The following is a 27,791-nucleotide window of genomic DNA, read 5'->3' as shown; positions in this document are numbered from 1 at the left end:
TGATTTAACCTTCAGGCAGAGGGTCAGGGTTCCTTGAGGCAGGCCATTATGTGTAGACAGTATCCTTTTAGTGAACAAAAGCGGCTGAAAGCAAAGGTTAAACAGATCAAACATGTAGTCAGATTTGGTCCTTCCCTGTTACCGTTGGTGTCCTCGAAGAAGAAAATTAAAACATTACAGAACTAACATTTAAAACTATAACCCTTGAAAACATTCCAGAGATAAAAGACATGAACCTACATATTTGAAAGGACCCACTGGGTACCAGGAGAGATTGAACCAGAATGATCGCTGAGACACATCCCAGCCAACCGTCCCCATGGAACCCACCTTCACAGCCCTTCTCAACCATCCCGCCCCCCTTCACCTTCTGCCCCCGGGGTCGGGCTGTTTGCTGCCTCCTTTGCCTCCAGAAGTTGATGCATATAGAGCACACCTGAGGGCCCACCTGGCTGTAACTAAGCTACTTCCATCTTGAACATACACATTGTGAGAACAGACACATCTCAGGTGCTGCTGTCTCATCTGAGTCCTCGTGCATTATGACAGAGGCAAAAGTGACAAAGAATAACCTTAAACTTGTCTAAGAAACCCCTTCAGCCCTGACCAAGTCAAGCCACTCAATCGCAGGGGTTTTACCTGTGTTCATTCTTCAAAGATTTCCTTCTTCATTTTCTTATGAGGCTAATAGGTCAGTGGAGAAGCTAGACAAGGCACTGAGCAAGGTCTGCTCGAAAGGGTACAAAGGTGCACAGCCCGATGGGTCCTGCTTGTTTGCAGGTGTTGTGGGTGAATGTGTCCCCAAAAGATATGTCTGCATTCGAATCCCCTGTGAATGTGAACTTGTTTGGAAATAGGGTCTCTGCAGATACAGTCAAGTTAAAATGAGTTTGTTAGGGTGGACCTTAGTCCATACGACTGTGTCCTTCTAAGAGAAAGAGGAGGGAGATTTAGATGTAGAGACAGACAGACAGACAGACACACAGAGGGAGAAGCCATGTGAAAACACAGATGGATTGGAACAATGTGTCTATAAACCGAGGGTTGCCAGACGCCACAAGAGACGGGGAAGGATCCTCCCCTGGGGCCTTCAGTGCGAGGCTGACACTTGGTCCCAGATGTCTGGCTTCCAGAAATGTGAGAGAAGCCATTTCTGTTGTTTCAAGAAGCCCCGTTTGTGGCAATTTGCTATGGTGGCCCTAGGAAGACACAAAAAGCCTTGGAGACTCACCAGAATGGAAATAAAATTAGGATTTCCTCTGATGAGAAATTCACTATTTTTAAAAAAACTTTATGCTATTAGAATCAATCACACTTGCTTGTTAGCTAATAATAATTATACTGTGGGGCCTTTAGGGACTTTCCACCCCCTCACTTGTTCCCGTAAACCAATTCTTCTCCCTATCGTGCGCCACTCCTTCTCCCTATCGAAACCAATTCTTCTCCCTATCGTGCGCCACTCCTTCTCCCTATCGAAACCAATTCTTCTCCCTATCGAAACCAATTCTTGGAGTTTTTCAGTTGACGGGGACTTGCCAGACAGCGGGTAATTTTCCAGTTGCCCGTAACAGGTATACGCCCTAACCGCCACAATGAACAGACAACTATAACGGCCAGAAGGTGGGACAAAAGTTCCTAAGCCAATGAATTCAAAAGTCACCACATTTACCCAATCATTGTGAGAATATACCCGCCCTATGAGTAAATAAACCTATAAAAAGTATGTGATTCCGCTTTTAGGGGTTCCCCATCGGCCTCCTGCGTGAGGTTCAGGGAACCCCGGTGCATCGGCTCCTAATAAACCTCTTGAGTGTTGCAGCGGCTCTCGACTCTTGGCGGTTCTTGGGCGAGTTGGAATCCCTCGTAGACCGTTTGGGTCTAACAATACAACATGAAAAAGCAGACTTTATTCCTAAGTGTCACCTTTCATAGTGATTCAATTTAATAGGTTAATTTTTTTTTTAATTATTATTTATTTTTGGCTGCATTGGGTCTTCGTTGCTGCGCGCGGGCTTTCTCTAGTTGCGGCGAGCGGGGGCTACTCTTTGTTGCGGTGCGCGGGCTTCTCATTGCGGTGGCTTCTCTTGTTGCGGAGCATAGGCTCAGAGGCCGTGGCTCACGGGCCCAGCCGCTCCGCGGCATGTGGGATCCTCCCGGACCGGGACACGAACCCGTGTCCCTGCATCGGCAGGCGGGCTCTCTCTCAACCACTGCGCTACCAGGGAAGCCCCCAAGGTTATTTTTTAAAGATAGAATTATTTTCAAAATATGCTTGTTCTTAGGATTAAATAATATTTTTAAGTGCTTAACATAACGCCTGGCACATAGTAAGTTCTAATTTGTTAAGTAAAAGAAACAGGGCAATATCAACCTGATTAAGACAGTGTTGGGCGTCACAGTTTAGCCCACACAGCTAAAAACATCTTAAAAAAGGACAGAGACTGGGGAGAAATAATGTTAAAAGGTAGTTTTAATAAAGCACAGGAAGTCCATTTCACAGACCACTTTAGGTATCCTCACTTTACAGGTGAAATGCCATTCAGCAGGTAAGGACCATGCATGCAGCAGCCCACCTGAGGCTGGGACTCGCATCATCTCCGAGACAAGCCCTGTCACCGGCATCACTACCCAAGGATGCAGCCTGCCCCTGGGGCCACGTCAGCCCCAGCACTCTAAGGCCTGATGCTGCCTTCCGACAGAAGGAAAGGAAAGCAGATATAGACTGACCTGCAGCATTTCTGGCCTGCAGGGAGGAGAGCCCACTGACTGGGGGTGCTGGCTGGCACTCGGTCATGCACCCAGATTTCCTCTGGCGAGAAGAGAGAAGCCTGCAGCACCCCGCCTCCCCACCCCTCCCCCGCCACAGAGCATCTCACCCTCAGAGGACATGTCCATGCCCACCCATGCCAGGTCACCGAGGGAGACACTGGGGGGTGACCACGGAACAGGAGCCGGCAGCCCTGAGGTCGGAGGTGGAGACGCCCTCCTGTGCACCCCCTGCGAGGTGGCCCGGGCTCCTGCTCGAGGGATGGTCCCAACGGCCCCCCAGGAGTATTCAGAGCGAGAAGGCAGCTCACTGAGAGGGACACAGGAGAGAGTTCTCCTGAATCGGTACCATCTGCCCAGATTTGTCTTCCAAGGCTGTCACAGAGATTGATAAAGCAGAGAAAAAGAAAACCATAAGCTGTACTGCAGTCACAAAGCAGCCAAGGGGCGGGGAACTTTCCTCCCTTTCAATGTACCCAATGTTCACCCCATCTTTACATGTACCACGAAAATCAACTCCCAGACACAGAGTGCAAAGCAAAACAAACAGAACAGGCTTAGGTAAAGGAGGTTGTAAACAGGAGATTTCACTTCGGAGTTGCTTTTTAAAAAGCAGTGGTTTGTCAATTCCTCTTGCTTTTCAAAATAAAGACTATTTACAAAATGTGGGCCTCAGTGATTGGTCTTGTTGAGTGCGGGGTAAAAGAGGACGCCGTCCTTGCAGATCTCCAGCCCCAGGCTCGCCGCCGGCCTTGCTTCCGGCCCTCGGGGTGCCGGCTCCCCGGGTTCCATGCAGTTTTGCAGCTGCAGGTCCTTGGAGAAGCACACCTCAATCTGCGCAAGGAGCTGCACCTCCTCGTCGCCCTGCAATGAGGAACAAAAGACGTCTTAGAATTCAGGTTGGACCATCATGACGGTTCTATGATCAGCGAGTTTTAGAACTTGAAGAAAAACAAAAGCGGTGGCTCTGGAGCCAGGGTCCATGTTCCAGGAGCAGGCCTAGCTCCAGCAGTGCAGTGGGGCTGGGGCCCAAGGCAGCACCTGTGGTCACCACCCAGCCACTCCCCCGCGCCAGGCTGGCGGCGTGAGGGAAGGGACCCCACTCTCAGCTTAGAAATTTACACATCGGTAATGGTGCGTGCAGACACAGCCGGACGCACCGCATCTGCTTCACAGTCCCAGGAGAAGACACGGCTTTTTGTAGATAAGTAGGTAAACAGCACCCTATCGCTAAACGAATTTAAGACTTCATCAGCTGACAAAAGAAAGTACAATCCGTCTATGAGTTGGACAGGTAACTACAACTGAAACGTCTAAGACTAACAATGCGAACACTGAGAAATGTTTACCTGCAAAATATACCCACACTGCCTCGCCCCTACTGCACCACCCCTCCAGGACGGGAGCCTTCTCGTTAGGGGGAAGCTGCCAGAAAACAAGCCCCATCCTAGCACGCTGTCAAAAGACAGTTTATTATTTCAAAGCGCGCGCGCGCCCATGCACACACAGCACAAGCCCGTTTGCACACCCACACGTATACCACTCTGCCCTGGGAACTTCACGGTGAGGACAAAGCTCTCAGAAAAACTGAAGTTGTCTTCTTGATGCGGACAGAAAGGAAGACATCACACGTCTGACCTGTTTTGGAAGACACTGGACTTTGGGCACGACTCCGTACACGCTGACAAGGGCATCTTTAATATCTGAAATCTGAAAATAGATAAAGTGCATTAGAAATGAAACTTCAACAGAGAAAATGAACAGTTCCGTTTTACTCAGAACGAGTGACACGGGTTTCTGCTCTCACGAACGCAAACAACCGACAACAGCGTCATCCCCCTGAGCTCCCCTGGCTCACAGATAGAACTGGAAGATGCTGGTGAATGAACTGCCCCACCCCCGAAGGAGACGAGGCTGCCCCCTTGGGCTCCCCGCTCCAGACCGGAATCCACACAAGCCGCCCTACAAGGGTCTCCGTTCTCCTCGCTGTCCTGACCCAGGGCCTAGAGGCCGGGTGCTTTTAAAAGCAGAGACTCTCCTGCTAGGAGATCAGAGGTCAGGACCCTGCCTGTGCCGTGCATCACGCTACTTCAGACACCAAACCTCATGCCTCCAGTACAGAGAAGGCGCTCAGAAAACCTGTGCTGTCACTGTTGCTTTTGCTAGAATCGAAATCAGTTCTCTGAATGTCAAGATCTGGGCAAGGATGTAAAAAATTCCCTTTATGTACTTAAACAGGAGTCCAGATGAAACCAAGGGGCCGGCAAGCACACTGCCTCACGGCCTCCTGGCAGGATGGACGAAGGGCAGCTGATACTCCTGAAGGGCACTGTTCCCTCTGGTCCCTACTCTCCAGAGAGGGACGAAAATAGCAGATACAAAGAGCAAGAATCAAGTGCAGACTTAGCTCCACCGACTGTCACGAGACCAGAACGATGGTTCAGCAACCACCCATGGCATCGAATTCAGAATTGCAAAAATCAGTGACTTTCAGGTCTTTTTATATTCTATTTCGGGCTTTTTTATAGCCACACCTTCAGGCTTTTTTTATATCTGCAAAGGGCCACAGAGCAGAGACTTCAGGCCTGTGGTCTGGCGGCCACCGATGCCAGGGGTGGCCTGGCTGAGCACAAACACAGCTGTGCTCACAGAGGGTCACCCTGGGTGGAAACAACGACCTTCTGTAGAGGCCACCAGCCAACAGGCTCTGCCATGTTTCAACTTCTAGTAGTCTCACGCAACAAAGCATAGTTATATCATAAAAACAAATTTTCACTTTCTTCCTCAAACTATTATAAAACGGTGGTTTCCAACTACATATTCTACCTGCCTCTCAGAACCCGGAACACACTTCTCACCATGAAATCGTCAATCTGCTTCAAAATCATCGGTTTAAGTAGCCTTTAGTTTACACTCAAAACACAGAGGAAAACAAGATTTAAATAAACCCTATTTAGAAACATAGTAGTCAGGTCGGAGGGTCTGGTTTGGGTCGCTTTAAAACCTGAGTGTAGCTCACAGGCTGGTGGGACACTTGAACGTGGCCAGGTGTCCCCAGTTAGTGGATACACATTTGATTAAGCTGAAAGCAAGACTTACCTGGTAGTAAGTAGATGGTATTATCCCCAATTTTTGAAGCGTGCTAAAATTTAAAGTAAAAGAAAAATAACTATAATGAAGGTCCATTTTCCTTTCTTGTTCTTACCATATTTCACAGTAAAAATGAAGACACTTAAAGGAAAGTGTGTACTTTCTATTACCTGGGGCAATAAATCTGTTGACAAGGGCAGCACATAAATGGTGCTCAGGCCGCCTGGACCTCCCCTTACCCTGGGCGCACGCGTGTCTGATCTGGGCCCCCCTTCCAGCACCAGAACCTCTCGGCAGTGGTCTGGATGGCTGCGACCAACTGGAGCTGCTATCACATAACCACACATCTGCCACGCCTGTCCTAAATGACACTTAGCAATTGATTTGGGATTCTAGCCTTATCCTAACAACCTTGCATTTGGTCAGATCTTTAAAACAGGTTCAATCCCTACAGCCTGGAATCACTTCCTAAAGCACGTGGTTTTAACCAGCTCTAGTGAATGCTAATCACAGTATGATATGGTTAACTTACTAAATGACAGAGTACGGCGTGAAAATAGTCTCAGATTAAATAATTCCAAAAATGCTCTGTATCCCCCATCACGGCTCTGGATCATCCCAGCTGTGACCACGTGGAGAAGATGCAGGGACCCCAGGCGCTGACATCATCAGACAGGGGTCTGCCTGAGGGAAACAGGACTCCAGCCGGGCCCTGCCTCCTTCAGTCATGATTTCTGGCAAAAGCATTAACGAGACAGTTTCTCTAGAGACCGCACATCGGTGACCTATGGATCTTTGCTGTGTGGTCCTAGAACAAGCGGGAAGAGGTCCTTGAAGACACACACCCACTGCCCGTCCTTGCGCTGTCACCGTAGGATAAATGCCAGATTTCAAACACTTTATGCCCCCACATGCAAAACTTCTCAATGATTTTTAAGTATTTATTACAAGTTGCAGTGATATTTTGGATATATTGGGTTAAACGAAATACACTATAAAACCAATGTTTCTTTTTGCTCTTTTTAATTGGGCTACTAGAAAATTTAAAACCATGTATGTGGCTTGAGTTCTATTTCTTTGGGGTAACACTGCTCTAGAGCCTTCCTAGGTTAGGGCATCAAGGAAATAAGGCAAAGAGAGGGAGAAATGTTGGGGGAAACGCGGTATCTAGACCAGGATAGAGTACAATTTTTCCTACCGAGTTGATTAGTTTGGCATTAATCCCCTGGTCCATATCTGTGGGTAATCTGAGAGCTTCGGTTCGGTTCAAGATATTTCACATTTTTCCAGGTTTGCTACCTCTATATTATAAATTGAATTTAAAACTGCTACTTTATGATAATGTGACAGGCTTACCTTTGAGAAAATTACAATCTGTAGTAATGGTTTATAATTAGAGAAAACAGAAGGGATGTTTAAGTTTTGACTCAATTTTAATTTTATGAGTACTAAGAGTTTAGGTTTTCCTTGGAAAAACTGGGAAAGAATAGGATTTCTCTGTGGTTGTTCTACATAGTTTTTTTTTTTTTTTTTTCGGTACGCGGGCCTCTCACTGCTGTGGCCTCTCCCGTTGCGGAGCACAGGCTCCAGACGCGCAGGCTCAGCGGCCATGGCTCACGGGCCCAGCCGCTCCACGGCATGTGGGATCTTCCCGGACCGGGGCATGAACCCGTGTCCCCTGCATCGGCAGGCGGACTCTCAACAACTGCGCCACCAGGGAAGCCCTCTACATAGTTTTTAACAGACATTCTATTCCCAGGAGTGCCTTTCACTCCGCGGGCCCCTGTGAACACACTCCAGTGATTCCAGAATTCAGCAGCTTTGCACCCGTGTGTATAAAGGTAAAGCCACCGGCATTCAAAAAGCGTTAAGCAGGAGGTCCTTAATAAATAGCTGCTGGATGAAGGGACGAATTATTCAGATATTTGACTTTAAAACTGTCAGCATGTTGGTTTATTCCCCTTTTCCTGTTTGATTCAATAAAACCTGGGCTGCAAAAAGGAATGAAACTGGGTCATTTGTAGAGACATGGATGGACCTAGAGAGTGTCATACAGAGTGAAGTAAGTCAGAAAGAAAAACAAATGTCGTGTAATAACGCATATATGTGTGGAATCTAGAAAAATGGTACAGCTGATCTTAGCTGCAAAGCAGAAATAGAGACAGAGACGTAGACAACAAATGTATGGACACCAAGGGGAAAGGGGTGGGGTGGGAGGAAGTGGGAGACTGGGATTGACACATATACACTACTGATACTCTGTATAAAATAGAAACTGATGGGAACACGCTGTACAGCACAGGGAACTCACCTGATGCACTGTGGTGACCTAAATGGGAGGGAAGTCCCAGAGGGAGGGGACACCTGTATGTGCATGGCTGATTCATTTCGTTGTGCAGTGGGACTCATGCTGCTCATGAATCGGGACCGTGAGGTCCGTAGTGGGAAACAGAGGGCACCTTCCTTCCCTCGGGGGCTGGTGGGTGGGAAGCACCCGTGGCTCTCGTGCGCTGGGCGCTGCCCGACACGCCCTGGGCTGCCTCTCCCCGGGACCTCTGCAGTGGGGAAATGTGTTCACAGGGCCTGTTCTTCTGCTTCCAGCACGAAACCCCTGCAGGACACCCAGGATGTGTAAGAGGCTGCCATTTCTATCACATCCTTAGCGCGGGCACTCAGCCCTGCAGATCCAGAGCTGGAGGCGACCTCGGGCTCCGCGGGCGGCCCCCAGCACCTCACAGCAGCGAGCAGACCCGAGGAGGGAGGAGCTACACGACTGCACAACTGGCCCCCATCGGGAGCCAGGGCGCTGAGCGCCTGATTTCGGGTGTGCCTTGTGGTTCCCCGTCTCCCGAAGGGTGCTCCCCTCCCGCCTTGGCCTGGATCCTTCCCACCCAGATCCCAGCTGTCACTCCGCTCTGATCGCAGTGAGCGGGGCGGGGTGTGGGACGGGGACACGTCCCGTGGAGCCCCCAACGCTGGGGCGTCGGGGCAGGTGCAAGGAACCGATGGGGGTGTCCTCGTCTCAAGGAGATGCAAAGGTTCTCCACAGGACTTGGGCGCGCTCTGCTCGGCCCAAGTGAGCTGTGTCACCTCCCGCCACGGCTTTTACACTAGTTCCCGGTTTGTTCTGAGCACCGAGATGAAGGAGAGGAAGAAATGCTGCCTATATGGTGGGCCGGCCTGCCCCCAGCTTCCTGGGTCAAACCTGGCTCTCAGCAGGGCCCTCGCTGGGTTTCCGAGTCCCCAGAGCTCACCCGGGGCCTGATCATCGCTAGGGGTTCAAGGACCTCACCCCGAACCCCCTCCTGCTTGTCGCGGGGCACCAGAGCAAAGACCTAAGATTCCGGGCATGCGGGTCTTGCTAATGCAACACGCTTCTATCAGGATCCACAGCTAAGAGGCGTGCCCCCGTCGGTCTTGCCCGCCTCAGGCTCAAGTACGTCTGATGAGCCCCCCGAGGCTCTCAGGCTGCTCTGAGTGGCCGGGGCCCCCAGGCATCTGGAAAGGCTCAGGGGGGGAGTGGCTGTTTCTCAGGGACGACCCCACTGGCCGCTTCCCCGGGTCCCCAGCAGCGGAGGCAGGGATGCTGCTCCAGGGTTGGGGTGACTTGGGAGAGTGGGGCGAGGAAGGCGAGGCTACAGGACCAAGTGACCCACCTGTTCAGGGCAAGCTCCTTAGACAGATCCAGGCTTTTGCCGAAGTATTTCTTCTGGGAATTGAGGGCTTCCAGCTGGGCGGCACAGGTCCCGTGCTTCTCCCACTCATGCTTCCTGTAAGGATGTTTTTTTAAAAATCTCTGGTTAAAAAGTAATGAAACTACCTCCCAGTAAACCGTCTGCATGGGCTCCTCTCTGTGCAGGGCATTCCCGGGCAGGCATGCTGCTGCTTTCACAAAGCGGGAGGGGTAAAGTTCCTCACCTCAACACGGGCAGCTACTCAAAGCCCCCCACCCCCGCTCAGGACTGAGGCCCCTGAACCCAGCACGAGCTCCACGAGCACTCGTCACTGCCCTCCAGGCATCCTCTGCTCATCTGCTCCAGTTCGCTTCGACAATTAACAACAAACCCAAGCTGAGAAAAAAGAGAACACCATCGCTCAGGCACCCACAGAATCCCATGGCACTGGGCGTCCTCCCGGAAAGCCACGGCTTGCCAGCCAGGGGATTTCACAGGAGCGGCTAAACAGCCACTGGCACAGAAAAGGCAGGCTCACTAATCACCAACACTGCCTGGGGCCAGTTCCCCACTTGCTTACGGCGTAGACGTCCGTCTACACCGACACCTGTTCTGAAGCAACAGCCCAGCCAAGTGTCTGCGAACAAGCAGCTACTTGTATTCAAGAAAAACACTGCTATTGGTCATAACTCCTCACATTTTATCAACGATTAAAGTTCTACAAAATGTCTTCCCATTCTTCATTTGATTCTCACAACTCTGCAAAGTGAAAACATTATTGCTGGTTTAGAAACGGGCAAACCGAGGCTCAGAGGGGCTGGCTAGGAACCTGGCTTACCTGCCACCCGGCCAGGTAGCCCCTGACCTGCACCCGACCCCAGGCTCAGGGCCCTTCCCACTGCCTTGCGCTGCCATCCAATCAACTGCTGAACGTAATTTATACGCATTTTAGAATGACTGACAACTTGTCAATTCAGAAGTTAACCATGGTTAGCATGGAAAAACAAAACAGGCATCAGCTTTCCTCAGCTTTATCAGTGATTAATTCATGAAGAGTTCACAAAAAATGTTCATGCAAGCATTCAAGAGGAACCCACATGCAGTCTCCCAGAAATACAATGTAAATGTGCACTAATCCTTTGATAACATCACCCAGAGTGCCAGTTCTAAGTGACTGCAATGGCTGTAAGCTACAAGTCTCTCAGACCTAAGAAAGCCATGAGGAAAAATAAAAGTAGATTAAGTAATTAACTTTCTTCATCTAGAATAGCTTCCAGGGTGATGTATCTGATAACTTTCTAAATTCTATGAAGGAGAAAAAGGAGACTCTTTCCAGCTAACTGAACATGTAACTGAATTATGGGTGCCTCAGTTTCTGTGGGACAGGGGCAGCAATTCTAGAACGTCCTGCAGGGGCTGTTGGAGAAGTGAGGGGCTGAGGCTCACAAAGCACGTCACACACGCCCAAACATTCCTAGCCTGCAATAACAGTCAAGATGTCCACTGCTGTTATTCTTGGAGAAAGTTGTTTTTAAATTTTATTTATTTATTTTTGGCTGCGTTGGGTCTTCGCTGCTGTGCGCGGGCTTCTCACTGCAGTGGCTTCTCTTGCTGTGGAGCACGGGCTCTAGGCACACGGGCTTCAGTAGTTGTGGCTCACGGGCTCACTAGTCGTGGCTCGTGGGCTCTAGAGCACAGGCTCAGTAGTTGTGGCACATGGGCTTAGCTGCTCCGCGGCATGTGGGATCTTCCCAGACCAGGAACAGAACCCGTGTCCCCTGCATTGGCAGGCGGATTCTTAACCACTGCACCACCAGGGAAGTCCTTAGAGCAAGTTTTTTATAATTAGTTAATTAATTTTAGTTTATTTATTTTTGGCTGTGTTGGGTCTTTGTTGCTGCGCGTGGGCTTTCTCTAGTTGTGGCGAGCGGGGACTACTCTGTGCTGCGGTGCGCAGGCTTCTCACTGCGGTGGCTTCTCTTGTTGCAGAGCACGGGCTCTAGGTGCACGGGCTCAGTAGTTGTGCCCCACGGGCTCAGTAGTTGTGGCCCGTGGGCTCTAGAGTGGAGGCTCAGTAGTTGTGGCTCACGGGCTTAGCTGCTCCGCGGCATGTGGGATCTTCCCAGACCAGGGACAGAACCTGTGTCCCCTGCATTGGCAAGCAGATTCTTAACCACTGCGCCACCAGGGAAGTCTCCCTGGAGCAAGTTTAACTCAATAGACGTTAGAGATAAGAGGATGCTAAAGTCCTGATATTACCGTCGTTCAAAACATCGAATCACACATCTTTTGGAATCGGACACTTTCCATTTAACATGAAATTGTCTGTCACCAATCAGACGCGACTATGGTGTGGCCCTCTCACCCCCAGCAGGCACTTGAGTGGCGTCACGTCACCCTCCACCACGGCCTGGCCTGGTCTGTCTCGGGGATGAGAGGCAACGATTCCTGCTGAGGCCCAGGGACACCATCCACAGTGAGGCTGCATCGCCAACCAGGAATGACCAAACTCTCGCTCTTTTTCTTACAAGAATCAAAAAACCAACAAAAATCCTCCTTTGCAGAGGGTCGTGCATGTGGTATTTTTCAGGATGGCTGATAGTGTTAATAGATTTAATCTTAGGGAATTACCTTGAGCACCAAGAGATACCAAGACCCTCTCCTTCGCATATATGAATCTTAATTGAGGTTGAAGAGAGAAGTTTTCGGACGTGAGCCTGCCCCTTAAGGACAGGAGAGGCCGGGGTGCCTCCATGGACGCTTTATCACCTGCACACCAAGGCGACCTGGGCCACAGCTACCCAAGTGCAATCACCAGGGGGCCGGTAATGGCAGGGCCACGGGGGCCGAGTCCACATCCAAAGGCATAAATATTCACCAGAGTGCGATATTACCTTTTCCATTTAGAACAACAGTTTTTAAGTGTGTAATTTATCCTGAAAAGGTAAATCATTTTGCCTTTATTAGAACACAAAGTTGAATGTGTGTTCCGCCCACACCACTGGATCAAATCTTGAAGGACTCAGCTCATGGGAGGCCATCTTTGTGTACATTTAGTGATGTGTTCTTAAACCACTTGACAAAAATCTGATTGACTCTATCACGGAACATCCTAACAACTGGAAATATTCTCTTTTGCTCACTTAGTCACCAAAGACTCTGCTCTGAAGTATACTGTGAAGTGCTATCCGAAAGTTTTTTACTGTTTTTCACGATTTCAACTCATCAAGGCCATAATCTACTTTGAAACCGCTTCCTAGAACACAGGCCACACAGAGCCAGCACTGGAGACCTGGACCGCTCGTCTCCCGAACTTTCAGGGGGGCTTCTCTCTTCCCGTGCAGGGGGCACTGCAGCCCCCAGACCCAGACCCACGCGTCCTAAAACACCTCTCCCTGCCACGCACCCTCGAGTGAACTCAAACCGAACACCAGTGAACCAGGGGGCCAGACGTCACTGTCACTCCATTTTGTTTCAAAAAGCTTTTCTCCAAATTTAACTCTTCCTGAAGAGTCTACACAAAAAATATTTCAAAGTTAATTAATCACTTGGGACAAAATCTGACTCATTGTCATGTGAATTATAAATTACCACCCTGCAGTGAGGGAGAAACTGAAGAATCATCTTTGGTTAACGCAATGTAAATAAAAGGAATGTCAACTTTATCTTCTCCAAAAGCAACCATTTAAAAAGGTCTGCTGAATTAAACAGAGCACGTTTCTCCTCGGCTCAGCTCTCGCTGAACTGAGGACACTGGGACGGACGGGGCTCAGCCTCCGTGAAGACCTCACCTTCTCTCCGCCCTGAGTCACAGGAGAGAGGTCATTGTCTTGTGGGGACGTCTTCTTTTTTCTTATCAATTTCAGGACAACAGCACCATTTCCCTGAGAAACATTCTCTCCTGTCTGATTTGGAGCGATGGCATCTTAGATAGGCAAGTATTTGGCTTAATGAAGCCTCAGTAGAGGACATTTTTAAAACGAAGTCATGAACGATCTAACAGATTAAAAAGCAAGTTTACAAAGTAAATTCTACCTGCCCTCATTTTTTTATCCGTTGAAGACCAGCTCCAAAAATGGCACAGCAGATGAAAGGCCACTCCCTCTTCTGAGCCTTGGGAGACAGGTTCTACATTACCTGTGCTCCCGTAGTTGCATCCGGAACAGCCCCGAAGCTCTCACACCTGTGCTTCAGGCTCGTGACGGCCCCCAGAACTCACTCACCACAAATGGAGGCTGCGGTTAGGAGACGGATGCAGCAGATCAGGCCAGTACATCCTCATGTCTGGCAAAAGGTCCTGTGCAGAGTGACAGCAATAAGAATAAATCGAGGTAGGACCTAACAACTCAAAACCTAGAAGGCAAATCTGAGAAGCTAATTCATAAATAGAACTGAGCTCTGCGAATTAGTAACACTCAGGTGAGTAAAGTGATTCTGGGCTTATTTGGCATGAAGTGTTTCTTAAGACACATCTAAATGTGAAATCTGGGGAATCATGAAAGTGTATTTGAAAATACAACTCTGACAGGTGAATGGATAAACAAATTGTGTCCATCCAGATAATGGAATATTATTCAGCGCCAAAAAAATTAGCTATCAAGCCACGAAAACACATGGAGGAACCTTAGTACATATCACTGAGGTAGAGAAGCCAACCTGAAAAGGCTACCTACCTACCGTATGATTCCAACTACGTGACATTCTAGAAAAGGCCAAACAATGGAGACAGTGAGAGTCAGGGGTTGCCAGGGGTTGAGGCTGGGGAGGGATGAACAGGCTGAGCACAGGGGATTTTTAGGGCAGTGAAACTACGGTCTATGATATTATAACGGTGGATACATGTCATTTCACATTTGTCCAAACCCATAAAAACCACACAACACGAAGAGTGAACCTAACATAAACTATCAACTTTAGTTGGTAATAAAGTATTAATACTGGCTCATCACTTGTAACACGTGTACCTCACTAACGCAGATGTTTGCACTGGGGAACGCTGTACAGGGTAGGGGCATGGGGGTAAGTGTATGGGAACTCTGTCCTTTCCACTTAAATTTTCCGTTTTAGGTTTCTAAAACTGCTCGAAAAAAATAGTGTCTACTAATGAAATCAAACACAAAATACAAGTTCTCGCTGTCCCTAGAGAAGAGCTTGTCTGGGCTGGGCAGTCTTAGCCCTACACCGGTCAGTCACCCTAAACTGAACAGCGTTCAAGTTTACTTTCCAATTCCCACACACACACGAGGCCAGGAAAGGTTCCATTAAAAAAAGATGTGTAACCAGGCCCAGGATGACCTCACCTTCTCAGTCCCGCCACCACTCCCGCCGTGATGGGTCCTTCCCATCAACCCAGCAGCTATGAACCGATTTCACACACCGCCCCCGACCCCGCACAGCGGGACATCTCCCCGGACGCTGCCCTCCCCGACTGTCTCCATTCCCACCTACCCTCCGCCTGCCCCAAGCTGGCTTCAGCCCCCATAGCCCTCGGGGAGCAGGGCGACGATATACTTTATTGCCCAAACTAGGCTGCTTTTGTTTGGGACAGATGCTAGATTGGACACTCTGCTACAAAGCAAGTAAAGCGGCACTGTTCTGAACAAAGGGCAGCTGCCGGTCACCTCCTGGCCTGGGCCCGCAAGCCCTCCATCCAGAGGGCCCCCTGCCTTCCCTTTAGGAACCCTGGCTACACTCCTTCGCGAAGCTCCCCTCTGGCTGCTTCTCTGCGTGGCCCTCGTCCCTCCTGCTCTAAACGCCGGGGCTACTGGAGGCTGGTCCCTGCCAGCTCCACACTACCCCATCCGCACTCACGTGTACGCCTTACTGACTGCGCTGATGCCGAAGTTCATCTCCAGCTCAGACCTCTCTCCTGACACACTTACCCTACCTGGATGCTTCCAGGGCACTTCAAACTCAATGTGTCCACAACTGACCCTCGATCCCATCTGCCAAGGCGTGGTCCCCTGGGCCGGGGAAGGAGGCTGACACCCACCTAGTTAGACAAGCCCCCACCCGGAGTCGGTCCTGCCTGCTGCTTCCTCCCCCTCCATCCCCACAGCCTCCGTCTATTCCAGGCTCCTGGCCTCTGGCAGGGACCCTGCAGAGCCTCCTCACTTAACAGGCAGGCAGCCGGGGCAACCACAGAAAAGCCACACTGGCTTCCTTCACTCTCCAGTTTGAATGCTTCCAACGACTTCCCTCTGGGTCTTCACGCAGACAAACGACCCTTAACCAGTACACAGGCTCTGTAGGACCTGGCCCTCAACACTGCCCCGGCCCACTGCTCACCCCCAGTTTCTCAAAAGCTCCGTCCTACCCCGGGGCCTTTGCACATGCTCTTACCCCAGCCTTCCTCTCCCGTCTCCTGGTTAAGTCGGATTCCAGCTCTCTATCACCTCCTCAGGGGAGCCCGGCCCAGGTCCACTGTCCTAGGCTCTAAGTACTCTCCGCCCAGGCACTCTGCTTGTCACTCTGTGATGTGTGTGCTGGCTCCCGGCTGCAGGCAACGTGGCCAGAAACCTCGTCCTGCTCTGCTCCCCACGTCCCCAGCCCCTGGCCCGGTGCCCGATACCCCGCAGGCACGCAGAACACCGTTACGAGTGAATTAACCTGGACGCCGCTGCAGGGTCACAAGGCTCTAACCGGGAGCGTTAGGGGCGGTCGAAGTCAGTCCAGGAAGAGAAAAGTATGTCTGAGGAAAGAGACCTCACCGGGCTTTGGGGCTCCGGCCTCTCAGGCCTCTAGGCTCACAGCACTGAAGGTCCTCATGAGAAGGAAAGAGGAGGAAATAATTCCATTTGGACTCAAACCTGTGATGGGTTTGGAACAATTACCTTGTCCTCCTGGGGGCCATATACTCCTGGAAAGGGTCCGTAATTCTACCCCATGTTTTCAGGGAGGCCTCAGTAGCCGCACAGGCCCTGCCCTGTGAATCCAGGTACTAGTTACCTCGACAGCTGACTAGTCACACATGAGGGGTTGTCAGCACCCGGTGCAGAGGTGAACACACGCGTGTGCACGTGTGCGCGTGTAGGTGTGTGTGCACGTGCGGAAGGAGCGTCTGCTACCAACTCTCGTATACCCCAGTGCCAGGAGTCCCTCTGCACCACGAGCCTTTGTCCTAGAAAGGCCCACCGCTCCCTCGCTGCTCACGGGGCCCACTGAGAAACCCACCCTGCCCGCAGCCAGCAAGGACAGCCTGGGGGCCACGGCGCCTCTGCAAGCCAGGGCCGCGCACACACGCCTGAGCACACGCTGAGCGGCCGGGGGTCCCGGAGCAGGGATGACGGGCCACGGGCTGGGGCCAGGGTCACCTCACCGTCACTGCGGCGCTTCGGGCCCAGGACAGAGGAGGATTTAAGTAAATGCAAATCGCATTTACCTTGTGGGACTATCTCAGATATCAGTAAATGCCGGTGAATACACCTTAAAGCATGACTTCGAGGGCACACTTAGAGGAGGAATGGATCTATTGGGAGACTGGGATTGACACGTACATGCTGCTCTATTTAAAATGGGTAACCGTAGCACAGGGAACTCTGCTCAATATTATGTAACAACCTAAATGTGAAAAGAATTTGAAAAAGAGTAGACCCATGCGTATGTATAACTGAATCACTTTGCTGTACACCTGAAACTAACACAACATAGTTAATCAACTATACTCCAATATAAAATAAAAAGTAAAGAAAAAAGTTAATACCTTGATCTCTTCTGGATTAAAATGCCAGGATCGGTTACATCCTTCACTTTTATCAGGCCTTGAAATTAAAATTGAACAAATAAAGAGAAATTAGTCTTGGTTGGGCTGGTTCCAAACGGCATGAGAAAACACCTGCGTTAAGGTCTGTGGAGAACGAAAGGGAGGTGACTTCTAACTGGGAATTCCTTCTGCCATGTGAGTCATGCTCCGGTACAAGCGGTCACTATCGGAGTTTCTTTCAAAGTGGAAAGTCATTCAAAACATCCAGGCACAATGCAAACCGGCCGACTTCCTAGCAGAGGAAGCAAAGTAAACAAGCCGGTAGGGGGCGCCCCGGAGCCGGCCCGGCGGGGATTTCTGGCCGGATTCTGAGTCTGCAAATGTCCACTCATCAGCCACAGTGTGAGAAGAGCATGAGTTCCCGTCTCCTTAAAGGCGACGAGGATTAATGGGACAACATATGTATCGTGCTCAGAAGTGCCTGGTGACGGCTTAAGATTGGCTGGTATGTTTCTTTCAGCACCGAGCACGTGTACCCTCCCGACCTGCGCATGTGACGCTGTCCTCACGTGTCTAATTCTGGACGTGTCAACTCTCAGCCTCCACCTGCAGCTGACATCATGAGGGACAAACCTGCTTTCTCCAGGGTCGGCAGGCCAGCCCAGCACCCGAGACCAGCCCCGCTCCCACAGCGCTGGGTGCCGTCCCCCAGCTCAAGGACAGCCGAGGACGTGAGCAAAATCGCAGAAACCCAAAGGTGGGATGAGGCCAGGTCCTCAGGCCCCGGTTTAATTTGCTTCCTGCTGACCCCTGTCCCTGAGGAGCAGCCCAGCACGAGCCAGGATGTCCCTCCTCTCGGGGAGAACGGGGACCAGGCCGGTCCCTTTGGGTAAATTAGCACACATAGTTTAACATCACAAATATACACACATACAACAAAAAAATAAACTAAACAAAATGCAGGCAAAACCAGAAAAATAAATTTGGGTGTCTGTGAAGTACGTATACTATACATACACATCATATATATGTAATATACACACATTTATTTATTTATTGTTATGCATTTACTTACTGGCCCCAAAAGAAAATAAGAAAATTAAGATTTAGTGATCTAAAATATACTGAGAATCCTTAAATGCATATTTAAACTAGACTGTTACTGTTCTATCAAAACAGAACTCAAGTACAACAGAAGTAGGGTTACGTTAGAAAGACTAAAGATGTTTTTCAATAAAGATCTGGTCCATTGAGTAAACTCCTAACAGAAATCGCAAGGATACACATCGGGATCAGACTCAAGCTAGATCTCCAGGTCAGCCAGCTTCTGAGGCTGCTGAAGTTTTAAACGCATGAAGTACTTGCCATAATCCGTGTATGGTCCAGTAATCTGGGGGGTCTTTGCAGTGGTTCTTAACTTCCTATGGAGAAAAGACAGAGAAGACAACTGGTTTGTTGTTTGTTAAATACACTTAACAACCTTCCTTTCTTCTGACAAGTATCAGTGAGATCCAATACACGACTAACACGAAATAAGTTCCGTGGTAATCTACCATAAGCGATATTCATGAGAATACCACGGGGAAGGGGGCGGCTAGATATTCCATTGGAAATGAGTGAACCAACGATTTGGAAAACAGAATTTAATAGCTACTTTTGTTCTTTTTATGTGCTTGAAAATTAAGTCAATCTGATGGATACACTCATACTTACCCATGAATAATTTTCTCGTCATACAATCAAAAATGAGAACAAGAGGCTGACGGTATCCTGCTAAACTCAAGTTTGTTCAGGCACCAGGCCCAAATACAACAGTGGAATAAGAAGTATTGAAAATCTGGAGCCAAGAAAAATGCCAAGGTGAGAATAGGAGCATATCCTTAACATTAAAGATAAACTCTAGAGATAAAAATCTCAGTGTAACACGTTTCAGGGACCTCCAAATTGTTTAGCTAAAATGGGGTTTTTCCAAAGCAATAATCACCTCAGCTATCAGGCAGTGGGTCAGAACCCAGGCCCAGTAGCCCCACAGTGAATAAGCAAATGAATAGTACATGCCGGGTCTGGTGAGGAGTGCTGAGGCATCCTGCTGACGTGCAAGCCCCTCCTGTTTGAATCACCTTTTGACGTAGGGAGGCTGCTGCTTTTTACGGCTGCTCTGGAAATGAGGGCAGGCCTGGTTTAGGTGCCTGAAATGTCTGATGTGAGGCTACAGAACAAGGGGACAGAGGGCGGGAGGACAAAGTGTGGGATCAGAGCAAGAGGTCGTGGACTTCATCTCATCCCCAAGGAAACCACATGCAAAGCAGGCGGGCCCTTTCCCACAGTGCGAGGCTGGGGACGGGCAGACAGGCCCCAGCGGGGATCTTCTACCCCAGCTCTACACCCAGCGTCTCAGATGAGCCTTTACGGGGGGAACTGAGGTCAAGGTGCCGCTTCCTTTCCCGCGTCAGCAAGCATTCGTGAGGGGCCATGCTGAGCACTGAGGACAGACCTGTCCCTGCACCTGTGACGCGTACGTCGCTCACAGGGGCAGGAGCCCAGAGACGGCACTGTCCCCGGGATGACACTTGACTGGGATAGCAGGACCCTTATCGTGGCCGCCCTGGATCAAAATGAATCCGCTAACAGTGATATTTTGCTAGTAATTGATTTTTTTCATCTCATTTCTGAAGCCTCAAGGCAGGAATGCACTTCCATGCATATTTAGTCAGCACACGGGAACACCCACAAGTTTCGTCCCAGGCCCTGAAGGCAAATCTCCCAGTGTTACCCAGGGTAGGAGCTCCACACACAGGTCCTTCCTGAAGGAACCCACGGCTCCCCTGCGTCCTCACTACGTAGGAGTGAGAGCTAGATTCCCAACAAAACTGAAAACAGCTTACAGGCAACTCCATTCTACCCACCGCCAACTGTCCTCCCCACCCTGGAGCAAAGAACCAGCACCAGAGGGAGAAAGACACAGGAAGTTGTAAAGTTTGGGAAACTAAAACCAGAGCAGTCTAATACAGTAAGAGATCCCCTGTTAGAAATGAGTTTCCAGGGGCAGCGTGGTGGCTGCCAGGGGCGGGGCTGGGGAAATGGGGAGAGAGATGCTCCTCAGAGGTACAAACCTCCGGTTATAAGATGAACACGCCTGGGGATCTAACGAACAGCACGGTGACCACAGCGAATAATGCTGTTTCACGCACTTGAATGCTACGAAGAGAGCAGACCCCAAATGTTCTCAGCACGAGAAAGACGTGGTGGCCGTGTGATGCGGGGGTGGTAGCTAATGCTATGGTGATGAGGCTTTGCCATTTACACATGTCTCCGCCTCCCAGCACTTACGGAAAGGCCTCAAAATTGAGAATTTTCAAGTCAAAATTTCAGAAACACTGTCAAAAAAATTAGGGCCAGCTGAGCAATATGCTGAAACGACTTTAGAGTCGTGGCACCAACAACAGGATCGGCGCGACAACTGCCCCCAAGATGCACGGGGACGGGACACGGCCCGCAGGCCGCAGGAGGGGCGCCAGCTGGCTGCGCTCGGGACAGAGCCTCTGCAACACGCTCTACAAGGACAAGGGCACCAGGCGAGGCAGGGCCAGACGGAGGCCACCCTGAAGGAGGGAAGGCGCCATCTGTGCCAAGCGGAGCAAAGGAGGCCGGCAAGGCTCTGGCGGAGACATTTTAACGAGACTTGCGATAGTGGACGAAGGGGACAGGTCAAGGCCTGTCCCCGGAGGGCATGCTGAAGTCCTAACCGCAGGCCTTTCTGAACGTGACTTTATCTGGAACAGGGTCTCTGCAGGTGTCATCAAGTTAAGAGGAGGTCAGACTGGAAGAGGGTAGGCCCTCAGTGCAATCCCTGGGGTTCCTATAAGAAACAGACACACGGGGGCTTCCCTGGTGGCACAGTGGTTGAGAATCTGCCTGCCAATGCAGGGGACACAGGTTCGGGCCCTGGTCTGGGAAGATCCCACATGCCGCGGAGCTACTAGGCCCGTGAGCCACAACTACTGAGCCTGTGCGTCTGGAGCCCGTGCTCCACAACAAGAGAGGCCGCGATAGTGAGAGGCCCGGGCACCGCGATGAAGACTGGCCCCCGCTCACCACAACTAGAGAAAGCCCTCGCACAGAAACGAGGAGCCAACACAGCCATAAATTAATTAATTTTTTTTAAAAAAAGGAATGGAAAAATAAAAAAAGAAACAGACACACGGATGGAGACCACGGCGCGGAGGCGGGGCAGAGGCTGTGCCTACAAGCCAAGGAGCGCCGGCACTGCCACAAGCCAGGAAGAGGCCTGGAGCACATTCTCTCTCGAAACTTCTGGAAGGGCCTTGCCGCACCTTGCTTTCAGACTTCGGGCCCCCAGAACTGGGAGGATACATTCGTGATGCCTGAGCCAGCCCCTGCTGTCTGTGGGCCTGTGTCACCGCCCCCAGAACCTCGCGCAAGGCCCTCCCCGAGGGATGGTCTCCGGCCGGGAAGGCGCCGCCTTGTGAGGCAGGACGGGCCAGGAGGTTCCGTCAGCAAGAGGCGCTTGGCGAGAAAACCTGCTGGGCAACCTCCTCTTCACCGGGGGTGGGGGGGTCACTGGTCAGAGGGGCCGGTCGAGGCAGAACTCACCTTGCACACTGTCGCAGGCCAGTGGTGAACCATAATTAGTTTATGCCACTCATGGCTGTCACTGTTAAAAGACAAGGGACGTATTTTTCAGGAGCTTTTTAAAAAGTTACACAAAGATCAATTCATCCATCCACTCACGCCAGCGTTCATTCGGGGAACACGGGGCGCCCGCCGCAGGCTCGGCGCTGCGGCTGCGCACGCGGCCCTGACACGGCTGGGGGGCCGGGTCCCTACCGTCCCGCAGCGCACCTGCCAGTGAGGGGGACGACGGCCGTGCCGAAGGAGGACGCGCGGGGACGCACAGCGCCGAGGGCCAAGGACTGTGACTAAGGAGGACGGCAGGCCTGCCCTGCCAGGTGGGGAGAGGGTGGAGATTCTGGATCAGGCAGCTAGGAGGGGCCGCGCTGAAGGGGAGCAGAGAGTGGCAGTGAGGGAATGAACCAGAAGGCGCCCTTCCCCTCAGGTGTTCACGCGGTGCAGACACAGACCCCTTACCCCTCGGCAGCATTTGTGAGACCCAGAAGCCTGAAAACAGAATGGTTTTCGTAGCTCACATGGCCACAGAACACCACCTAGGGTGGCACGCGAGGCTGCTGCACCACCCCACCCACCGGGAATCTTTACTCATTCTCTGCAGGATGGGTGACGTCTGATCCTAGGGGCTCCTTCCCACGTCCCCATGAAACCCACCCGTCCCTCCCTGAGACTCCATGAGGGGTCGTGGAGTAGCATTCACACGGGGACCCTCCCTCCCACCAGGTGTGCAAGGCTTAGCACACACAGAGACAGAGGCAGAAAGACCGGCTTGTGAAAATACTCGCTGTACAGACGGAAAACAGCAGCAGCAACAGGGGATACAACTCGAGCAGACACGTAATTCAGGATAAATGCATTTTTAGAAGCAAAGACTCAACAGCAAAACAGTACTAAGTTCTTACACATTCGTTTTGTAAATAGTTGAGTACTGCTGAATAAGTAGAGAATTCACGATATTTCGAAACTTTTTTCAGTCTGAACTAATGAGCAAGTGCTCAGTACAAGAGAAAAGAGAACTGCAGCATGAACATTAGGGCTGGGAGAAGCATTAGAAGAGGTTTTCTTTGTTTTTTTTTCCGGGTACGAAAACCGTCTTTCACATAGGTGGAAACTGAGGCTGGAAGGTCAGGCAGAGGCCGGGAAAACTAGACCAGCAGTATGCAGTTTACAATCAAACTACCAAGACTCACAACGTCTGTCACACAATAACCACCTACCACCCAGAGAGAAACGTCCTCCCAAGGCGGCGGAGGTGCTGACTGTGCTGTAAAGAGAAAGGCCCACTAAGCAGAGAAAGAGGGCCTGGGAAAACACCCGCTGACCCGTGAGGCCCTCAGGGTCTGAATCACCCGCATGTTCTCGAAGCCATGCTTGCCCGCCAATTGTATCAGTGGTACGAATCGCGAGAATCAGCTGGAGGTGACCACATACTACAGCCTAACGTCTTCGCTGACATGGATTGATTACTATCGGGCAGGCATGGTTCTAAGCACAGTCTGTACTTTAACTGATGTCTCCTGGCACCAAGGCTAGGAGGCAGGTGCTGTCACTCTCTCGACTTTAGGATGAATGACCTTGATGGAGAGCTCCAAGGTCCTACATCTGGATATGAGCTAGCAGTTCATACTCAACCCGTGCACCGCACTACCTCTCCGATGATACACTCTCAACTTGACATCAACAATTAGTTAATTAATGGAGCTCTTTTTCAGAAAATACACTTCCTGGGAAAACTGAAATTTAATGGTACTTTTTAAAGTGATAAAACAGCAACGGTGGTTCCCTAAAAAAGAAAAACAATTTACGCTCCCACCAACAGTGCAAGAGGGTTCCCTTTTCTCCACACAGCCACTATGGAGAACAGTATGAACTTCCCTTAAAAAACTAAAAATAGAACTATCATATGATCCAGCAATCCCACTACTGGGCATATACCCAGGGAAAACCATAATTCAAAAAGACACACACACCCCGATGTTCACTGCAGCATTATTTACAATAGCCGGGACATGGAAGCAACCTAAATGTCCATCGACAAACAAATGGATAAAGATGTGGTACATATATACAATGGAATATTACTCAGCCATAAAAAGAAACGCAGTTGGGTCATTTGTAGAGATGTGGATGGATCTAGAGACTGTCATACAGAGTGAAGTAAGTCAGAAAGAGAAAAACAAATATCGTATATTAACGCATATATGTGGAATCTAGAAAAATGGTACAGATGAAGCTATTTGCAAAGGAGAAATAGAGACACGGATGCAAAGAACAAACGTATGGACACCAAGGGGGGAAAGAAGGGGGTGGGATGAATTGGGAGACTGGCATTAACATATATACACTACTATGTATAAAATAGATAACTAATGAGAACCTGCTGTATAGCACAGGGAACTCTACTCAATGTTCTGCGCTGACCTAGATGGGTGGGATGGGGGGTGGGGGAGGGAGGGGATGTGTGTATACATACAGCTGGGGGAGGGAGGGGATGTAAAGCAGCTATACCCAAGTTTTTTAAAAAAGAAAACTGACCTTTTCCCAGGCCTGCTTAGTAAGTATGAAATCCTTCTGTTAACTGAAGCATTACCCAAATAAAACAGAAGAAAATTAAAATCTGGTTCTCAAATCTCGGTCTCCACTACATTAGTAAAATGAGACTCCTCTCCCAGACAGCCTGTTTGCCCCGTACACTGTCAGCTGCAACAGAAAGGATGGAAAGAGGGAACGAGAGGGAGCGGAGGAAGGGCAAAAGAAACCTGGAAAGAGGAACCACGACCACCTCACCAGGATACCGGACCCTGGACGGAAAGCGTGCGCGCCAGGCCTCCGGAAGACGCTCGGTGGCTCCGGGCAACCGTGTCCCCCTGCAGGCCCTCCCGTCCCCCCGAGCCCCTCCGCAGCTCACCTCCTCCAGAGCCCGCGCGCGCCGCCCAGGCAGCACAGCGCCAGGCACAGGGCGCCCAGGCGGGCCGCGGGCTTCATCGGCCGAACCCGGCGGAGGACCCCGCAGGGGTACCAAGGCGCGGCCTTCCGAGGGCGCGAGGCCTTGTCCAGCGCCAGGCCCCGCGCTTCCCTAAAAAGGGGCAGATTTCCTTAAGCCGACCTTGCGCCTGGCCGGCGGCCACCGAGCAACGCGGCCAACCCCTGCCCACGGCTGAGGACGCGGCGGGCCCCCGAGAGGCGCCGGAACCCCGCCCGCCGACCACCGGGAGCCCCATGGGCTCCGCCACCTCACCGGGACCTCCAGGCGCACAGCAGTCCCAGCCCGCGCGCAACGCGACCCTCGCCGAGACCCTCGCCTGGACCCCGCGGCCCAAGCCAAGCCCTGCTTGTTTCCGCCCCGGGCGCCTGACGTCACGCCCCCAGCCCGGGACCAGCCCACAGCCTCGGACTCGCCCAGGGCGCCCCAACGCCACGCCCCTGTGCGACGGACGCGCGCCCGGCTGGCGAACACGCCACGTGAGGCCCCGACGCCACGCCCCTTCTGGAGGCCACGCCCCCATCGGGAGGACAAGCCCCCGGCCCAGGTCAGTCCTTCTGCCCCTTTGCCTCTGTGACGCGCCTTCCCTTTCGGTCTAGTTCCCGGCCGCCGTTGGCCCGGGCCCGTGAAGTCGGCTTTAAAGCCACCTTCTCTGATGTCCTCGTTGCCGCGGCTCCTCCTCCCGGCGTTGAGCTGCCCGGGAGCCGGTGCGGTCAGGGCCAAGTGGCCAGCCCGTCAAGGAGTGGGACGGTGTGTGGAGACAGCGGCTTGGGGCCGCAGAAAAGTGCGGGGAGGAGGCTGCTCCCTTGGGGCCAGGCTGTCTTCAAGGAGGTGCGACCCTCGGGACCCAGCAGGCAGAGAGGCGCGTGTGCCATGTCCTCCCCACCACAGGGGTGTTAGGGGCAGCCTTCGATCCCCGGGCAATCATGTCTGACCAGCTCCAAGACCGCAGAGGGCCCCCCTACCGTGACCCCACGCGATTCCCTTGGTCTCTGCTCCATTCACATGGGCCCCGCTGTGTGCAGCACTTCACAGACTTAGAGCTGCAGGACCGTCGGGGCTGAGCCTGCCCCCAGGAGCAACGGGCAACGGCAAGTCAAGCCTGTGCCGGCTCCCTCCTCCAACCACACAGGGAATGTCCTGGGTCTAAGAACCAGGGAAGTGCAGATCCATCAAAGCGATGCTCAGTTCCATGGGCGGGGGAGAGCGGGCGGTAGTGGACTCCTGTATGACCGCCTGCCCACCGCTGCCACATCCTGCGCAGTCCTGTATCCACACTCCTCCTCCTGCATCCTCAGAAACTAACCCTCAGAGATTGCGCCTGGCCCCTGGGTTCTCTGTGGCTCTGTCAACTTTCCCTTTCCCCTCTACGGCCAAGGGGTGGGCAAACCAAGTGGGACCGTAGGTGCCCTCCCAGGTACAAAAGCCTTTCTGGGTCCCCATTTCTTGTTTGTAGCAAAAGGCTTCAGCCTCCTAGACCTTCCCTGAGCTCCAAAGGGTGGATGCAAGCAGTTACTAATTAGGGAAGTGAAGGAACACAGAGACAGAGGAAAAGCAGTGCAGCGATAAAGCAGAGTCCTAGTTCCTCCTCAAGGGATAAATATATATACACACACACATATGTATATATGTATCGATATATCTTTCTCTACAGGAACTAGGGCCGCCACCCGGGTAGAGGATGGTAACTTCAGGCTGAGCACAAGATTCCTGGCGCCCCGCCCTGTTACCTCATCAATCAGAAGAAGCCACACACCCCACAGCCCTCACCCCAAATTTTGCCTATAAAAACTCTTCCCCGAAAACCATTGGAGAGTTCGGGGTTTTTGAACACAAGCTGCCTGTTCTCCTTCCTTAGTTCTGCAATAAACCTTTCTCTGCTTCAAATTCCCATGTTTGGGTCTGTTTGGCCTCACTGCATCGGACAACAGTGGCTCTACAGTTAGGTGTGGATCTAATTAGGTCACTCCCCTGGAAAAACTTTCTGGGTCTCCCCACTGATCTCTGTTTTGTTTTGTTTTTTTGCGGTACACGGGCCTCTCACTGTTGTGGCCTCTCCCGTTGTGGAGCACAGGCTCTGGACGCGCAGGCTCAGTGGCCATGGCTCACGGGCCCAGCCGCTCCGCGGCATGTGGGATCTTCCCGGACCGGGGCACGAACCCGTGTCCCCTGCGTCGGCAGGCGGACTCTCAACCACTGCGCCACCAGGGAAGCCCTGGTTTTTGTTTTTTATGGCCATACAGCATGCAGGATCTTAGTTCCCTGGCCAGGGATCAAACCCGCGCCCCCTGCAGTGGAAGTGTGGAGTCTTAACCACTGGACCACCAGGGAAGTCCTCCCCATTGGTCTTTGGATGAGCATCAAAGTTCTTAGCCTACTCGGACCTCACAGCTCAGCGGACCAGATCGCTGTGCAGGACGGAAGTGCACATCCATCCCAGAGGCCCTGGCTCCAGCCACCCCACAAACGCTGGCCTTGTCATTCCTCAGCCACTGTCTCTGCTAAGATGCTCCCCTCACACCATCCCCATCCCCACATGCTACCCTAGTTAATGCCCATTCGTATTTACCTTTTGAGTAAAATATGCCTTCCTTAGGTTCCTCTGCCATCCAGGACTGTCCAAGTACACGGCTTGTTACTCACCCACATAGTACACACCACTGTTTGAAATGAAATATGTGTGTGATTATTCCATTCACTTCTGTCTTTCCCTGTAGACTGCAAGTCAAGACTCATATCTAGTTTACTCACCACCGAGTCCCCACTGCCTGGCACGATGGATGGCAAGTAGTAGGTGCTCAGTAAAATAGCGCCTGTGGATGGAATGCATGAGCTCCTCCGTGGTCTTATGCAGCGTTGTGCCTTTCTTGCCTTCCCTGTTTCTCCAACTGCTTGCCTCTTTCAGGCTCCTTTAACCACTTCCTCT

At 51.5% G+C, this 27,791-nt stretch overlaps 1 protein-coding gene across 5 annotated transcripts; it reads right to left on the bottom strand.

The window, feature by feature from the left end:
- Window positions 1-2,452: 2,452 nt before the first annotated feature.
- Window positions 2,453-27,746, bottom strand: RNASET2 (ribonuclease T2). Of its 5 annotated transcripts, none has more exons than XM_032651129.1 (10): window positions 27,617-27,746; window positions 27,435-27,525; window positions 21,847-21,907; window positions 18,598-18,653; window positions 17,233-17,290; window positions 13,754-13,827; window positions 9,513-9,626; window positions 5,866-5,908; window positions 4,405-4,476; window positions 2,453-3,630 (listed from the first exon to the last, which is right to left on the bottom strand). In XM_032651129.1, the coding sequence occupies exons 3-10, from the start codon at window positions 21,877-21,879 to the stop codon at window positions 3,439-3,441; spliced, it is 642 nt and encodes a 213-aa protein (XP_032507020.1). In that variant the 5' UTR covers window positions 21,880-21,907; window positions 27,435-27,525; window positions 27,617-27,746; the 3' UTR covers window positions 2,453-3,438. The 5 variants fall into 5 exon arrangements, with proteins under 5 accessions (XP_032507020.1, XP_032507016.1, XP_032507017.1 ...); XM_032651125.1 differs by lacking the exons at window positions 27,435-27,525; window positions 27,617-27,746 and adding exons at window positions 24,791-24,958; window positions 25,121-25,263; XM_032651126.1 differs by lacking the exons at window positions 27,435-27,525; window positions 27,617-27,746 and adding exons at window positions 24,791-24,958; window positions 25,185-25,240.
- Window positions 27,747-27,791: the final 45 nt, after the last annotated feature.

This window comes from Phocoena sinus, chromosome 12 (assembly GCF_008692025.1).
Source record: "Phocoena sinus isolate mPhoSin1 chromosome 12, mPhoSin1.pri, whole genome shotgun sequence".
In the NCBI taxonomy this organism is placed as follows: Eukaryota; Metazoa; Chordata; class Mammalia; order Artiodactyla; family Phocoenidae; genus Phocoena; species Phocoena sinus.
The sequence above is the reverse complement of the archived record's forward strand: the minus strand, read 5'-3'. Positions and strand labels throughout refer to the sequence as shown.

Bases quoted from the DNA above. Each gene is read 5' to 3' on its own strand.
- RNASET2 (XM_032651125.1), bottom strand. From the start codon at position 24,867: ATGAAGCCCGCGGCCCGCCTGGGCGCCCTGTGCCTGGCGCTGTGCTGC. The intron at 13,828-17,232 runs GTATTAACTTTT...CACTCTGCACAG, and splicing joins TTAATCCAGAAGAGATCAAG to GACCTTTTGCCAGACATGAG. The intron at 9,627-13,753 runs GTGAGTGAGTTC...ACATCCTTACAG, and splicing joins AACCGCAGCCTCCATTTGTG to GAAGCATGAGTGGGAGAAGC.